The following is a 17695-nucleotide window of genomic DNA, read 5'->3' as shown; positions in this document are numbered from 1 at the left end:
ATAGGGCAGCAAGTAAAACCGGCAAGGCTGCTGCCCTAGTGGGGCTTGCATTTGTTGATCCTCTTTGCACGTTACCTTTGCTTCAGAAATCCTGCTTATGTGTCCCCAGGTCATTTTGTATGCACCCTCTGTTCTGCCTTCTGCCTTCTACATTATGGGTGTAGAGACACAACTATGAAAAACATAGCTCAAGAAATGCCCTGGGGTTTCCTGGAGAGAGTATTTAGGAACCAGGCAGGAGCACAGGGAAACTGTCCCTGAGTCCTGCTCATGGGTTAACTCACAGACCCCACTACAATCCCAGGAGGATACTTCTGTCCTTCCCATTTCATGGATGAAAAATCGAGATTCAGAGTAGATATTTATTTTGCTTAAGATTCTCTAACTAGTAAACAGCACCCCTTTTATTCAAGCCCAGGTCTGTCTGACCCTAAAGCCCAAGTTCTTATCTGTTATGTGGGGCACCCCTCCCCCTCCCCCCATAATTGTTACTAAGGATTGGGGGAGCTAAAACATTATTGGATAATTCTGGGTTTTTTTTCTCCTCCCAACTCTTCACTATACATTTTTTTCTTCCTTCCTTTCTTCCTTCCCTCCTGTCAAGCAGCTAATATTGTAATGACAAGCTACTAAGCAAGCTCCCCATTTTGTTTCTCCATTATATTCTGATGACAGATTAGTAAGGAAAATCTACTCTGATTCTTGGGTGTTTACTTTAATCTCAGCCACTTAATTGAATCCTTTTACTTGTTCCTACCAATATTTTTCCCTCATATATTTTTTTTCCAAGTGTATAATTGCATCACAAGCACAAAATGTTAACAGAGAGGGCTGGGGTTGTAGCTCTAGTGGTAGAGCATTTGCCTAGCATCTGTGAGGCACTGGGTTCAATCCTCAGCACCATATAAAAATAAATAAATAAGTAAAGAAAGAAAGAAAGAAAGGCATTGTTTCATCTACAAGTAAAACAACAACAACAACAACAAAAAGAAAAAAGCAATAAAAAATGTTAACAGAGGCTCTTGCTTGCTAGAACAAACGCGTCTACATGTCTGTCGGTTAGAACTTCCTGAAAAGTATTAATCAAAAACAACTGTAATAGGTGTGCTTGTTTTGATCCTGATGTTATCAGATATGTTTTTAATGTTCCCATTAATTATAATTAGAATGGAGTTATCAGTTTAACACACATACTTTTTTCACGATAGTTTGCTATTTATAGTTTTAAAATAATTTCTAAATTTGTTATTAGGAAAGGACTGTTTCCCCTCATTCTGAACAAGCTCAGATGTTGTGAAGAGCGTCAGGAACCCTGGGAGATGCTTTAGGGTTAGGATACATCATGTGTCTGAGCAATTTAGCTTCCCTTCTTCCTTCTTTTTCTACCCAGAGCTCTTCAGATTATGGGTCTCAAATCAGTGCTCGGGTAAGACGCTATCTCTGGCCCTGCCCTTCTGGTCAAATCCATAGTTTCCAAGGTTAATTTTAAAAAAGAATGAAAAAACCCAAACAGGTTTGTTTGTGTTTTTAAAATGAGCATCCAGAAATGAGTTAGAAGTCACATGACCAAGAAGGAATTCCAACCACATCAAACAGGAGAGAACCAGCCTGTTTGCTGGACTTGTTTTTCAAAATGTCAGAGTCATAAAAAAAAAAAAAAAAAAAATTGGTAACCTGCTCTTAGACTCAATCTCTTGGGTAATATAGTCCATTGGAGAAAGTCAATGAAGTGACAGTCATCTTACTGCCATTTCAACATTTGGTTTAGATGGTGCAACAGATGAGTGGATGCCAATGATTAAAAACAATTTAAATATGTATAGCTTTAGAGCTTGTTAATTGCTTTCACTTGTTGTTCTCAATAGATAGTGACCCAGGCATTATTATTATTATTGTTCCTGCCTTACAGATCAAGAAACAGATCCTCAGAAGAGTTGAGACTAATTCTATGTCACCTGATAAGTAAGAGAGGAAGCCAGAATTCAAACCTAGTTTTGCTGGAGTTTGAATCCTTTCCACTCACTATTGTTTGGGTAACCTTGGACAAGTTACTTCTTCTTACTCTAAAAGGTGACTACTACTTTTCATTTGCTCAAAGACTGAGAGAAGCCAGAGAACTGCCAAGGATATCATGGTGACCCTAACATGACAATTTGGAGAGCTGAGTTATATAATGCTGCCAATGACAGTCCTTTCCCTGAGCCAATTTCTTCACATGCCTACCACCTATGTGGGTGGTATTATTACCCCTATTTTGTAGACAAGGAATTGAGGTTTAGAGAAGTTAAGAAATGTGCCCAAGTGGGTAGAATGGGGTTGAAAGTAGATAATCTGCCTCTCGGGCCTGACCTTTTCAACCTTGGGCCATATTGCCTTGATACTGTGAAAGTATCCAGTGTATGCTTTTTTTTTTTTTTTTTTTTTAAGTTCAACACACACAGATTTCAACCCTAAACCTGGCCAGCTTTTTGTCAGTGCATATCATTTTGGTAAGAAGGTGTGGGGGGCCAACAATGCAAAAGAAAGTCAAATAGATCACATTATTTCTAAAACCGATCCCTGGGGGCAGATTTGAAAGGCGTGTCCTATTGAAAGTTAGCACACAGAAACTGTCATTCCTAGAACAGAGCTGTAAGCAATCTTTGCACCAACCCTATGACGTAGGCCCTTTTATCCCACATTTAACAGATGAAGAAACTGAGGTTAAGCACTTTTCCACCCTTCTGCTGGTACATGAGAGACAAGACTTGGACATGTGGGTCCCCTTACCTGTGTTCCTTTTAAACCATATTCTACTCTTGCTTTGGTGGGCCAAGATCTGTGATGGACTTGTTATATATTAACAGGGAACAGGCTCTTGATTTGGGGTGTCCAGTGATAGTGACATAGCATAAGAGCCAGAGTGCTGGAGACAGGGGAAAATCTGGTCCCTGCCAACAAGCTTCCAGATGTTTGCTAACAGTGTGGAGCGCTATCTTAGTCAATCATCAATCCAATAATACACTGCCCAGTGGGGCACCATGGAACAGAAAGGGAAGAAAAAGTGTCTGCAGGCTGCATTTGGAGCAGCCTGGACCTGGGCGAGGCAGCTGGACTCTTAGAAGGAAGAGTGGAGAGTGGGAGAGCTCCAAGGGAAACCCCAAGGACTTTTAAGCTGTAAGAGCCAAGACTTGTTTTTTTTTTTTTTTTCTTTTAGTGGTGCTGGGGATTGATGGAGCCCCAGGCTTCTCACCACCAAGCAAGCGCTATACCCCAGAACTGCATCCCCAGCCTGGGCCTTGGAAGAGTTTATCCACTGAAAAGTGAAGACCTCTTCCTTTTTCTAGGGAAGCCTGGGTAATGCTTAACTCTAATTTGTTTGGGTCTTGACGTGACTCTTGAGAAATCATAAAGACTTTCCCGTGTCTCTCATGAGGTGGCCAACACGAATTGTTCTTCAGGAAGAAGGATCTTTCTTAAGGGATGGGGGAAGGGCAAGAGAGCTGCAAAATGCCTCCCACTTGGGTGTCCTTTCCTTTTTTGGTTTGCAAGGATCCCATCCCCTCCCCACTGCCCTTCACCAGGGAGACCAGCTCAGGTCCCTTGAAACTGGAGTTGGCTGGGCCAGCTCTCCCCCAGAAACTACACTTTGTTTTTCCTCCAGGGAGCTGGGACTTGGTCACCTGTGACTCACTATTCCTGTGTTGCCTACACAGCACCCACGTCAAGGTCTAAAATGGCATCTGCTCCCTGTTGCCCTCTCCCCATTCAGGCCCCCACTGGCCTCCAGGTCAGATGCCTTGCGGGAATGTGTGCAGCTCCACCTCCCCCGGGGAAGTCAGGAACCTGCAGCTCCTCCCTCCCCGAAACACAGAGCATGACCCAAAGAATAGAGTTTTCCACTTCCTACTCTCACTAGTGTCGAAATACCTCTGTTGTCTCACAAGTTGCTCTCCCCTGCCCTGTGTTGCCACAGGATTAGAACCTTGAAAAATTCAAATTATCCATTCCTTTATCAAGTAGGCTGGCTGAACTTACATCTGGGTGTGGGGCTCTGGGTCTAGTTATAGAAAATTTCATTTAATGAGAATAACATCAACCTTAACATAACAGAAACACTGCCACTTATTAAATCTAGACTGTGTTGAATGCTGTTGCTAAATATTGCACGTGTTGTTATGCTCCCCACAACAACCCTATTGCCATCGCCCCCATTTTATAGATGAGGAAAAGAGACTGAAGGTATAATTCAGTTAACCTGCCCAAGGCTACGCCACTATTAAGTGCTGGAACTAAATGCAGGTAATTGTAACTTCAAAGTCCGCCTTTCTTGCTCCAAGTGACCGCCCCACCCCACCTGCCATTTTGTGCTCCCATCTTCATGGACACGACATGCGTGTCCTTCAGAATCTCAGTTCCAGAAACTTCTTCCATCTCCTGCTATTCACTAAATCCTGATTTGCCAATGATTCTTCTCACCAGTACCAAGGAGGTTGGTAAAGAGAGGGCTTGTTTCAAAGTGAGGTGCTTTCTGGGTTAAAACACTGGCTTTGGAGGCCTTGGAGGGGAGGGATGAATGAACATTTTATCAACACAAATGTCATTGGCAGCCCCAAAACAAACAGCGTCCCACCCGGCTTGCTCCTTTATGAGGCATTCAATCAATAAAATGAGAGCAGAGCTCTGTCAGATTTATTGGCTAGGTTCAAACCGAACACCTCTTCTACCCGCCAAAGGCTAGGTCACCAGCTCTACCTTTCCGTTCCAGCTCTGGACAGCCCCCATTTTCCCCTGTGGGGTTACAATGGTTCATTGTTTGAGGCAGGCCTTGTGAGAAGTTGTGTTTGTTTTGCCTCTTATCTTATCAGCTCCAGAGCTACAATGGCCCAGGTGTACTCACCATTTTACCATCAGGTGAGAGGAGATTGTGGCTGGGGTCCAGGCTGGCTGGGGAGACTTGCTGTAAAACTGACTGGCTGGTCACCATGGCACTGTTGCCATGGTGACTGATTGTTGAAGAGGAAGTGACCTCATTGCTTCCCTGCTGGCTGTAGCGTACTCCTGCAAAACAACAACAGACCCAATAGGGAACATTAGTGTCACCAGGGGCCCCAGAATACTGACTCAGCTCCCCTTGTTTTCAGGGGTGGATGACAAGATGCCTTTTCCTCTCCTGTACACACACACACACACACACACATCTACCAGTTGTCTTTGGAACAAGAATAGCATGCCTCTACTTTAATTCTAGAATGTAAGCTCCATGAGAATAGGATGTATACCCAGAGTCTTGCTACTTGGTAGCCATCTGTAAACTTCTGCTGAATGAATCAAAGACTGAATGAATCCTGCTTGTTATTGCTTTAGCATAGTTTTTTGGTTTTTTTGTTTTGTTTGGATTTGGAGGCTGAGATCAGCCTTCTCATCCTGGCTGGAATATTTCTTCTATTCTTCAATATACCTTCTAGAAATGCTTTCCTGGTGTCTTTTGGCTATATGGAATTGCAAAGTATGAGTAGACCATTTGGCAAAGAAGAGGCACTTGTCCAGTGACCTCTATAGGAGCCACAGCTCAGGCATTGGTCTCTGTCTACCACTTTTTGGCTGAGACCTAGAGACCAGGGGACACAGGAAGAGCAGGGAATGGATGGGGTTATAATTAGTCGTCTTTGGCCCTGGATCCCACATTCCTTTGATGGGTCCCCTTTGTCTGACTTCCAGGGCCCAGGGAAAGGTTTGTCTGCAGAGGTGAGGCAGGCAACACACATGGGCAGGAGGTGAACGCTTAGGAAACCACGGGAGAGTCAAGCGTATCTAACCCTCACTGCTCTGACCCTCCTTAGGAATCAAAAAGGAGGTCTGCTCTCAGGAAAGGGCAAGTGCTGGACAGAGACCAGGCAACTGAAGGAAGCTGAAGAACAAAGAACCCAGGGCCAGTTTGCAGAAGCAAGTCCTGCTTGAAGTCTCCATAAAATAGCCAAGGACAAGGTTGGGGGGTCCTTGAGGGCATCTCTCCTCCAATGTCTCCCTCCTAGACAATGTACTTTGTATTTTGCTTTGGATTTGATGAAAAGGTTTGGGAGGGGGGGGTCCTGTCTTGCAAGGGAGGGAGACCAAATGCTTTAGGCTTGGAATCATTTGAAGAAGCGGGCCGACTCTTAGGCCATCCTTTTCCTTGCCCAGTGTTCCAAGATGAACCATCCCTGTATACAAATTCTGTGGCTGTTGACCCTGCCCTGCCTCCTGCCCTAAGCAGAGTCCCACCTTCCAGGGGAGGCTACTGAGTCCCCTCTGGCAAACTGTCATAGCCAGTAGCCTTGATCTAAAACTTAAGAAGAGACTCAAGCCAGTTTTCCCTGGATCCTCCTAAGGATATGACCCAAGGCTATTTTGACCTAGAGTTTAAGAGGACTAGGGCAAAAAAACAAAAACAAATGCTAAAGCAGGTTCTAACCTTCTAGAGCAACTTGTTTGACTAGGAAGTGGCTTGATGCTTTGTTCTGCAGGCTTTTCCTATTGTTTTTTTCCCCCCTCATCCTTCAATTCAAAGGCTGCTATGGGGGTGAGTTTGGCACTGGAATGGCTTCTGGTCCAGGGCACTACACTTTTTTACCCCCCTAAGAACAGGAGCCCTGAAGTTAAAAGAGGAAAGACCTCTATCTCTCCACATCAACAGACCCTGCCCAGTCCTGTCTGTCTTCTTCTGTACCTGTCTGCAGTCCTCTAAGGACTCACCACCTTTGACTCCATCCCATTGGATTAAATTGGGTCCTTTTTCTCCACTTACACTGGCCACCCAGTTACCAGCAGGATTTGCCAACAGTTCAAAGAGTCATAGATAGAAAAAGAAAGAAATGTGAACCTCGTGAACACTGAAGATTTCCAATCCATAAAAAGACAGATTTTCTGGCAAGAAGGGTCAGTGGGAAGACTGTAGGTTCTGGCACTAGACCAACTCAGGTTCGAATCTTGCCTTTGCTCTTAATCACACATGTGTGTGATCATAGGAACATTGCTTTCCCTCTCTGTGTCTTAGCTTCCTTTCCTAAAATGAAGAGAATACTGCCTCAACAGAACTATTAAAATAAAATTTTTTAGATGTTGATGGACTTTTGTTTTCTTTCTTTATTTTACATGTGGTTCTGAGAATCGAACCCAGTGCCTCTCATAGGCTAGGCAAGTGCTCTACCACTGAGCCACAACACCCCACCCCCACGAACAGGGATATTTTGGGATTAGAGATAACATTTCTACAGCTCCTAGCTTAATCTCCAATTCATGGCAACTGGGGGTACCGATGCTGGGGGGAGAGAATGGATAGACCTGACATTTGTCCTAAGAATCTAGAATTCTAGACAACATGGGGGCAGATTCTAAATAGTGAATGCAACTGTCTCCCCCAAGGATCATGCTTAGGCAGAACCACTGATGTCCTGCCCTGGAAGCAACTTGGGAGGAGGCCTGGCCTCTGCCCTGTTGTTCTTTTCTCTCAGAGGAACTGGAATTCACTGTGTTTCTCTCCTGACTCCCTGACCAGCTATTTACCTCCCCAAGATGCTCTGCTTCCGAGAGAATGGTGATAACGCTGGGAGTCAGGTGTGCGTTCACCTCCCAGCCTGTCCCCGCCATCGATTTGGTCTCAAGTCAAACAGTCTCTGGATTTAGCCTATTTAATTTGGCTGAAGGAAAATGGTCAGTCCTCTGATGATCAAATATGGGTCAGAGTGAGGCTTCTCCCCTGCCACCATCTACACAATTATTTATTTAAAAATAATTAACCAAGAATATCTAGAGGAAACAAAAGCCTTCTTTAGAAGGGAGCATGGCAGGAGAGAGTCCAGAGCCATTTGTTAAGAGTCCAGGCAGCTCGGCCAAGGCTGCTTCAGTCTACATACTTTTTCTTCCCCAGTGGAATTTTGTTACACAAGCTACACAACCTGGGAGCGGCTCTGGGAGACTGATGTGCCTCTGAACCTTCATTTGAAAATTTCTGGCTCAGGGATAGAGTCTTGGCTGGGAGTTAGGGGGATCCCTGTGTGGATCACAGCTTTGCCACTTGTTCTGTGGGTAAGCTCCAGCTTCCTCACCTACAAGCCAAGGGAATGCCCACTGCAGGAAGGGGGCCACTGTCACTGCAGTATGGTGGGAGATACGTGGTGGGGGCAGTAGAGGGGCTGCTCCTCAACTCCAGATCTACCTGCATCCTTTTCTACTGATGCTCCTCTTACAGGGATCTGGACCCTCACTGGACTCTGAAAGTGCTGCTGCACCCAGCCAGCCATCTTTTTCTTAGGGTGACGTAATAGAAATAGGTGCTCATTACAGGAAGGAGAAGCCAAGTAAAGTTTCACAAATTCAGAAGAACACTTGAAATGAGAATAAAAGTGGAGTGCACAGTGGAGCCAGGTGACCTGGGTTTAAATCCTGGCTCCATCATGTAATAGCTATGTGACCTTGGGAAGGTTATTTAGCCTTCCTGAGCTTCAGTTTCATTACTGTCAACAACATGCACCCATGAGATCAACTGGGAAGAAGACAGAATTAATGGATGTGAAAGCACCCAGGCCATACTTGGCATATAATTGTTGCTGAAAACACAACAGATCCTCCTACTGTCAGATTGTCTTTAAGACACTTTTTGGAATGCTGGGATCACAAAAGCTTACTGAGTGCCTGTCATGCAGGCACGTTGCTAAGAAGGGGAATGCCTCTTCCCTTCACCACGGCAAGCTCTGAAATTGAAGATATGACAGGGCTCTGGACCAGCCTTGACTTGCCAAAAATGCCAGGTAATCAGCCACAGAGCACCCGAAGGAAAAATGACCATGCCAGAGGGTGGCCTACACCCTTCATTCCCTCACTCAAGCCTTTAATTGACCATGTCCCCAGTGAACCACAGCAAGTGTGTCCAGAATGAAAAGGCATCCTGGGTGGAGTAGAGAGACTTTCCTGAGGCACTGCTGAGGTCATCCGCTTTCCCCTATTCCTGAGCCTCAGCTCCATGGGGGTTGGGTGGTTGCTAAATTCCTAATAGCATAGGGGACAGACCCAGATTGTCCAGTTTCTATCCAATATGACTGATCAGAAGTGTCAAAAGCACAGACCAAGCCTATGGTTCCAAAGAGCCAGCTTTCCCTGCATTGCCCTCCTGGGCCAGTACACATCTCTAGGATGTCCTTCACCCCACTATGGCCTGGGATTTCTTTCTAAAACAAAACCATACCAAGTCGCTGCTCTGCTTAGAAATCTAAAACTGGTGAAATCGGGACTTCACAACTTGTCTTATGTGCATCATCTCTTGCCACATCCCATACAGCCAAGAGAGATCACCGGCCCCGCTTCAAATAGCCCTGCCTGCCCTGCCTGCCCTGCCTCTGTGCTTTGCTTACACTCTTTGCTCTGCCTGAAAAGCTCTTCCCTTCTCCACGTCTCATCCTAGAGAGGACTAACTGTCGGCTCTCTGGGAAGCCCTTCTTGATTGGTCCTGGTGATTGTCTGCTCCATCCTTTGTATTTACTTGTGCTGGTGACTCGTCCCCCAGGACTGTGTTATCCTGAACCCTGATGTGTTTATTCCCCTTTCCTTAAAGGAGGAGAATGGCTTTTACTCCTTGCCTCATCCTCAGCCTCACACAGCACCTGCACTGTGATTATCTACTGAATGAAGGAATGAGACCCCAGCTGCTTTGAGAACCCAGGTCCCAGAAAAAGGGGCATCGCTTCTAGCAGGAGAAAATATGATCAGTTCTAATGTAGCAATTGTATTAAAAGTGTGAATCTGTTTCAATCCATTGTTGTTTTAGGGAATACTTTGAGAGTCACGTGAAATTCATTCGAAAAACACCAAGTAAATTCAGAAATTTGCATCCAGATGAATGGGGCCGTGCAGGACTAAACCAAATCCACCTTTGTGTGCATGCGTGTGCAAACACACACACGCACACATACATCCTGAACATCTGCGAGCCATCTCAGTCACTCTGAGATGAATGTTGCCACAAGCTACATTCATGACCATCAAGAGTAACAACATGGGGCTAGGGATATAGCTCAGTTGGTAGAGTGCTTGCCTTACATGCACAAGGCCCTGGGTTCAATCCCTAGCACCCCCTCTCCCCCCAAAAAGAGTAACAGTGTTCTTCTGATTTCAGACATCCCTCTGTCTCTGACACCCATTTCCTTAAGCAAACATCAGGAGTTTTTCAAGCTCAAGTACATATTTATGGCTGCATAGCATTTATGTACTTCTTAACTATCAGGTGTAAAACTCTGCTAAAGTTTTTATTGGATTCTTATCTTTTTAAAATGTGTCACTGATAAAGTTTTCAAAAATTGTGCCTTTAAACTTTATTTTTCCAACAGTGCTGTGGTTTTCCTTAGCAAAGCATGGTGATTTTTAGGTTATGTAGAACCAACTGTGCACATGTATTCAAAGACAGACACAACTGTCTTACAGGGGGACCCCAGGGAGCAGATGCTCAGGGTGTCATTAACCATAGAAACCTGTACTTCAGGGTTTATAACTGTAGCTCATAGAGCCCTAGATATATGATTCTCTAAGATCTTGGAAAAATGGTTGCAATCCCTATTCCACAATTCCAGAGATCAACAAGACACCTCTTGACACTTTAAATCAGTTCTCTCTCTCTCAAAGATGTGATGATTCTGGGTCAGCCAATCTGTAAAATGGGCCTACAGATTTCCTCTCCTCAGATGCTAGAATGATGAATAATATCAAAGAAGCTCTGGATTCTGCTGAGAGACAAAATGTTAGGCTAATCAAAGAGCAACATCAGCCAGGATCTCACATCCAGAATTGTTCTTTTATAAGAAGAGAGGAGGAAGTACGGACTCTCCTGCAATGTGGGGGCTCAGATTGTCCTCAAGTGGTCCTTGGCACTGAAGCCTGGGGGTTCCCTTCACTGAAGTCTGCCAGCTGCACCCAGAACCTGGTGGGATGCCTTTCCCCCTTGACATTTCAAGCCAACCTCCCATCCCTGATAATGCAGGAATGTTCCTCTGGCTGGTGGACCTCTGCCAACAAGTGAGCGTCCCCGCCACCAACAGAGTAAACATTACTCAACTGGCCAGGGCTCTATCACACACATTCTTCCCCTGTGTTCCTAACCTCATGCAGAGTGTGGCCCAGCCCCATTGGGTCTGGAAACTGGGAATTTAAACTCAGGCAGGAGAGAGCATGTGAAGGAGAAACTCTCCCAAAAGGAAATGTCCATGTCCATAAATTATGTGCAGACAGCTGTCTTTCCCACGAAACCACAACTTTGTGTAGGGGAGAGAAGGGGGGGCAGGGGTTAGGCTAGTCTTGATGGCCTTTTACTGTGTGCTGATAACTCTAACCTCCCCCTACTCCAAGCACGAGTTGCTTCTCTTGAGGGCAGAGGCAGAGAGACAAATGATCCAGTCTGGTGAACTTGTGAGACACTCATCTGAGGTTAGAAGAATGTGAACAAATTCCCTGGCTTGAAACCCAGGAACCCTAGAAATGAAAGCTTTCAAATGAATTCGCATTGCTGCCTCGGTTTCCTCCTTTGTAACAGCACTTTTTGCCAATTCTTAATAATATTTCCTTCTAAGGAAAAAGATTAATGTTTGCAAAGAGTTTAGGAGATTAAAAATCTGAGAGCCTAGGAGGAAAAAAAGCTGGTGCGAGATGAAAGCAATTTAAACACTGGGCTAGTTTCCATTCCAGATCCTAAGGTGGCTTAGGTAGGAGCCCAATTCATAAGAGAAGAAACACAGACAGACCCGTGGGGACGGTAAACATTCTTGACTCAAGGAGTAAAAAGTTGAGTGACACTTCAGGGAAGCCCACAAACTGGTTTTCTTATAAAAAAATCAAAGCAAATGTAACCAAGAAAAAAAAAATCTTCCACTAAAAACATCTTGGCTGAGATCAGGAGCTAGAAGTGCCCCGTGCACCTGAAAACATCACACAGGGAGGAGGCAGAAGAACAACAGAAACCTCGAGTGTCTTCCCACTGGGTCTACCTGAGGTGCCCCGCCTCGTCCTTGCAGCATTTGGCAGGCAAACATCAGGCAGCTTGCAATGATTACTTCAGCCTGGAGATGGCTGCTCCAGGCCCTTGAGAATTTGAGCAGTCTTCATCCTTGTGAGTATTTCCCACTGTCTGCTTCTCAATGTGTCACAGATGCCCACTTGGCAGAGTGAATAGCTGAGGCTCAGAGAGGACAAGGTCATTTCCACTGCCTTTTCTCAGGGGACACTCAGCAAGTCTGTTATTTTGAACTTGACACTTTCCCCCCTTCCCCATAAGCCCCACATCAGTTTTAGATAAGTGGAGCCACCCATCATGACCCACTAATAGTTTGAACTGATTTTATAGATTTGTTCCTTGGCTGCACCCTTCAGGGGAATGTAGGCCCCATGAGGGCAGGACCTTGTCTGTTTTCTCCTTAGCACCTTGGCCAGCCTGTGCCAGGCACTCAAATATGTGTTGAATGAACAAATTAGGAATGAATGACCTATGCTTCAAATCTGATGGAGGGCTCCCACCTCCCTCAACTTGGCTTGGAGGAGTTGAGTGGTGGAGAAGCTACAGTGGTATACATCTGTCCTCTCAAACTCCTGGTTTTTCTGTGGTAAGGAGAGGCAAATATTTTTTTGAGGAGGAAGAATGGGAGAAAGAAAGGAGAGATTAAAATACAATCAAAATTGGAGAAATAGTACTGTCAGTTTTGAGTGATTTCATGTCTGAAGGCACCAGAGAGGTCCATCAAGGGTGAGTGTGATGTGTTGTGTTAGAACCCATTTTGGGGGTCCATTAGGTTGATTTCAGAAGTAAGGAGTCAAGTCATCTAATGGGGATTTATTATGGCAACCTGAGTAACTTAAATGCCTTTTTCTGCAAAAAAAAAAAAAAAAAAAAAAAAAAAACCAAAACAAAACCTGGGGCAAAATTAAGAAGGCTTAACCATGGGTGTTGTTAGGTGTAAAGACTGTGGGGACAGACAGTGACCTGCTGCAGTCTGGCTCCTGGGGTCTGGTCTTTCTGAGGCTGCCTTTGCAGGCAGGGATAATATGGCTGCAACAAAGGCTCCTAGGCTTGGCTGTTGAGGAGAATGGTGATGCTCCTAGTGGGAGTGGGCAATGGGAGAAAGGCTATAAAGCTATCAGCAGACTGAGCCACTGGGTGTCCATACAAAGTAAGGTCCTATAAACAGACATCTGTATTGTGACTGAAGGGCTAATAAAATTGCCTTAGAAAAGAGAGATTTTCCACTGCAACCCATTCAGAAGCAATATCCTACTGGGAGGTGATACCCAGAGAGAAGGTCCTTTGAGGCCTGGCAAGTGTCAGAGCTGCCTCATTATGTGGGTTTGCCTGGCCAGACCCCAGCCTCTTCATCACCATCACCATCAGCAGCATCATCAGCATCATCATCATGACAGATAGCCACTGATCACCCAGCAGGCTTGTGGATGCTGGCCCCAAGGAGTACCAGGTGTTGGGTACAAAGACCTTGGAAGGTGGATAATGACTAGTTTCCCTTCAGCTGGGAGAACAGAAACACCAGTCAAGTGCTCAGGGAGCACCCTCAGAGAACTGATGTCTGCCCAGAGCCAGGCACTTTGGCTTCTGTCTCTCCAGATGGTTTCCACTCAGTGGAAACTCAGAAAGAGTAGTTCTCAGTCTCTTCTTGCCCTGGGGCTACTGGTAACAGATTATAAAAGGAACTTAACTGGGAGAACATTAAACTAACTAGTAGAATGAAACTAAATGGATTGACTAAACTAGCAAACTAGACTAGAGGAAATTAAGCTTCTGGAACATTAGGGAGAAAGTCATATTATATTCTTTGAAAACTTCCTGGTAGCATTAATGGTGATATTATTTTGTGAACTGTATACTTTAGGTAAACAGTGTTAATAGGGGTGAAGCTGGTTGACACTGTCTTTTGAAAAGGGAAGAGATTAAACTTGCAAAATAGAGCATTTATGCATCATGCTTTTGGACAGAAAGCTCTCTGACAGATATCTTCATTCCACAAATATGTGGAGCATCTGCTATGTGCCAGGCCTGGCTGAAGAAATCCAGCTTTGGCTTTGATGTCAGTATAACCCACAATTCTCCCACCCAGAAAGCACACAGTGAGGTAGGTGTTTACAAACTCCAGGGGCCTTCTTCATGGTAAGAATAAGGCTTATTTGTTTTTGGTTTTCTTTGGCAGGTAGGGATGCAAACCCTATAATTCACCTGGCAGTAGGATTCTAGACAGCAAAGAGGATGGGCTGTTCATTTCTATTTCCATCTATAAAACACCTAGAGATAAATGAAGCACTAACTTGGTGTCCAGTGTGTAAACTGATGTCACATAAAAAGGATATGTTGTTTAGAGGGCTTCCACCCTTGCTGAACAAGGACTTGCTTGGATTTCACTATCAACCCAGTTCAGCAGATGTTGACCTTGTGGTAGACAGGGCCAAAAAGCATGGGCACGCAGGCTGCCACTCAGGGGGCCTTGAAAGTGTTAACCTCCAGCAGTTATAGATGTCTCATTTATACCCAGTATAAATCTGTTTATTGTGACTGGCCCCACCCGATATGCTGGTGCTTGTAAAGCTCTAATGATCCCTAATAAAGGTGGAAGGCTTCTAACAGCACACAGTTCCTGAACTGGGGACAGAATGAGAGAGTGAGGGAGAGAAGGAGGAGGGAGGCAGATGTTGAGCTCAATTCTAAAGTACCACAATGGCAAACCTCCCTCTGCACTTCATGCATCAGAGCTGCGGGCCCCAAGTCTAGAAGCTACACACAATCTCCAAAATAACCCATCAGAGAAGAAAGGTCCTCATGCAACACCTTCATTTGCCAGAATCCTCAAGAAGTCATAGGATTTGCCCAAGGTCACCCCTGCTCATTAGTGGCTCTGGTCTCCTGAATCCTCATTCAGGGCTTTTGATTCCAGCTGCCTCTCCTCTCCCACTTGAGCAAGGCACTATGAGGGTTATTGTCAACTCCTTCCAGAACTTTCCTGCTCTCTCTAGACTAGTAATCCTGGCTGTGCATCCAACTCTCAAGACATTTGTTGCAACTTCCTATGCTGAAACAACCAATTCTGATCCTAAAGTAGGTGGGTGGAACTTTTAAGAGTTCCCTGGATGACCTTTATGTGGTCTGGGAGAGACTTGAGAATCACAGATCTTGACAATACTTGGTTTTCATGGTTTCTGATATCTCAAATGACAAAGTACATGGGAAGGAAAATCCTTCCAGAGTGAAACTGCAAAACCACATTCTTGCCAAGAACCCAGTGCTATCCACAGCCCCTCCCTGCTCTCAACACCCCAAAGGTTCCTGAGTCAGCCTTACTGCTCACCAAGGGCATCCAACCTTCCTTGTCAGGCACTGTGCTTGGCTCTAGGTGTGTTTTATCATATTTAAGCCTTACAACAGCCCTTAGAAGATAGGTGTCATGATTCCTATTTCCTAGACAAAGAAACTGAGGCTCAAAAATGCTAAAGAACTTGTTCAAGATGACACTGTCAGATAATGACAGAAGCACAATTCAAGCCAAGTCTATTTTGAATGCTACTCCTGGCTTCCTGGATGCACACGCTCAGTCTGATCTTGAAAGAGGCAACCTGTGAGCAGCTCATCCCAGGTCATACAGACATCCCAGGTCACTAAATGCTAAAGACCATGTCCATTGTGTTCCCCCAACATGCAGAGTATGACTCCTGAGAGGACTCAGCTCTTGATCTCCCAAAAGTGTTAGAAAGGTGGCGGCCTCCCTTGCTGATTGACTGCTTGGTGGCTGAAGTCACACAAGTGTGCTATTGCTGAGGCTGCTGAGTCAGTGCAGAGGGTAAGGCAAAGCATGCTACAGGGTGAAGCAAGTGGCTTCCAGAACATGAGCCCTCAGGAGCTTCTGAGGTTTCCTGGGCTCATTGCAGGTCTATATTCACCTCCTCTTCTTACAGCTCCTTTGCCTGAAGTTTGAGGGAACTTCCCTTCTAAGAACAAAGAGCACTAAGCTCTTCAGAGGTGGCCTCCACCAGGAAAGAACCACACCCCCTCTAATTGGCAGGTTCCCAGGGCTAATTACTAACAAGCAATACACATAAGTGGGGTACTCACACCTCCATCCATTCACAGAGGAAAATTCCCTATTAGGTATAGGAAATTCATGGTCATCTTATGAACCTGACCTCCTGCTCCATGTTTGTGAGCCCTCACCCCCAATGCCAATTCATGACCCTTTCCAACTTCCTTTTACTCTGTCTTGTATTTGCACTAAAGGCCTCATGACCCTGGATATGCCTTATGGTATCACAGAGCAGTTCTCTCAGGAGGAGTGGGAAATTGCCAAGGTGCTACAAGAAGCTAGGCACAGTCTGTTGCAAACACCAAGATGAGTATCTAGTTGGAAATACTCAAGTTCCATAAAAATCCAGATTGAAAACTAGGGATGCAGCTCTGTGTGAGGTGCTAGCCTGCCATGTTCAAGGCTGTGGCTTCAATCTTCAGCATCATCAAAAAAACAAAACAAAACAACAACAACAACAACAAAAACCGGGATTGAATGAAATCTTGAAGAGAGATGGGGAAAGGGAAAAACCCCAAATAACAAAACAAAACATGAGCCTCAGCAAGAAATGATAATAGCTATCATCTATGATGGTCTGCTATGTCTGGGGTACTTTACATATACATATACACATGCTTCATCCTATTAATCCTTTCAGCATATGCCCAGGTAGGTATTCCCACTTTATACATCAATAAACTGAGTCACAGAGATTTTGGAGACTTGTCCAGGGTCACACAGAAGTAGCCAAAGTAAGGTTGGATTTCAGGTCTGCCTCCATAGCTCACGAATTTGCCATGCCTACTGTATTTTTTAAGAGTCTTTCCCCAGAGTATCTTCAGTGCATATTAAATGTCAGAGTTGGTGATCATTTGGCAATGGTAGGCTGGGAGACAAAGGGAGCTTAGTTGTTAATTGCGTACCTCCAAGATACTCACTACTAAAAGTGTGGACCCTGGAACACCCTCTTCAACAGCACCAAGATGCAGAAACTCAGACCTCACCCAATACCTACAGAATCAAAATCTGCATTTGAACACATGCCCATTTGATAAGCAATGCATTGTAACACTGTGGGTTAAACTTGACTGCACACTGGGCTCACCTGGAAAATTTCAACAACTACTGATGCCTAGTCCTACTTCCCAGAGACTGTGATTTCACAGGGCTGGGTTGCAACCTGGGTACTGGGACTTTTAGAAGCTCCCCAAGTGGTTCTAAAGATTGTCAAAGTGTATGAACCATTGTCCCAGAGTGGGCATGTGTTGGGGGGGCGGGGAGGGTGTCAGCAAACTGATAGTCTGCTGGTCAAAGCAGCCTGTTTTTATATGATGCATAAGCTAAGAATGGTTTTTCCATTTTTAAATGGATGAAAAAAAATCAAAAGAAGAATGTATCATGACAGATGAAAACTACATGCAATTCAAATTTTAGCTCCACAAAGTTGTACTAGAAGACAGCCACACTCATTTTTTTACATACAGTCTGTGGCTGCTTTTGTGCCACAAAGTCAGCTGAGTGGCTGTGACAGAGATAGCATGGCTTGAAAAGTCTAAAATATTTACTTTATGGCTCTTTCCAAAGAAGTTTGCTGATCCCTATTCTAGAGTACTTGTGAACAGCCAGGATAATTACCAGGATTGAGA

General features: G+C 44.9%; 1 protein-coding gene across 7 annotated transcripts in view; it reads right to left on the bottom strand.

Annotated features, from left to right (window-relative positions):
- Positions 1-17695, bottom strand: part of Hnf1b (HNF1 homeobox B) — a 51657-nt gene that overhangs the window by 15803 nt on the left and 18159 nt on the right. For all 7 annotated transcript variants that reach the window (XM_046423178.2, XM_046423179.2, XM_058572319.1 and 4 more), the window contains exon 5: positions 4880-5040. In XM_046423178.2, the coding sequence (XP_046279134.1) occupies positions 4880-5040 (161 nt within the window). The remainder of the gene's footprint in view (positions 1-4879; positions 5041-17695) is intronic.

The sequence above is a fragment of the Marmota monax genome, unplaced genomic scaffold, assembly GCF_021218885.2.
Source record: "Marmota monax isolate L192 unplaced genomic scaffold, Marmota_monax_Labrador192_F-V1.1 WCK01_AAM20220418_F8-fsc00171, whole genome shotgun sequence".
NCBI classification, from domain to species: Eukaryota; Metazoa; Chordata; class Mammalia; order Rodentia; family Sciuridae; genus Marmota; species Marmota monax.
This window is presented reverse-complemented; position numbering and strand designations above follow the sequence as displayed.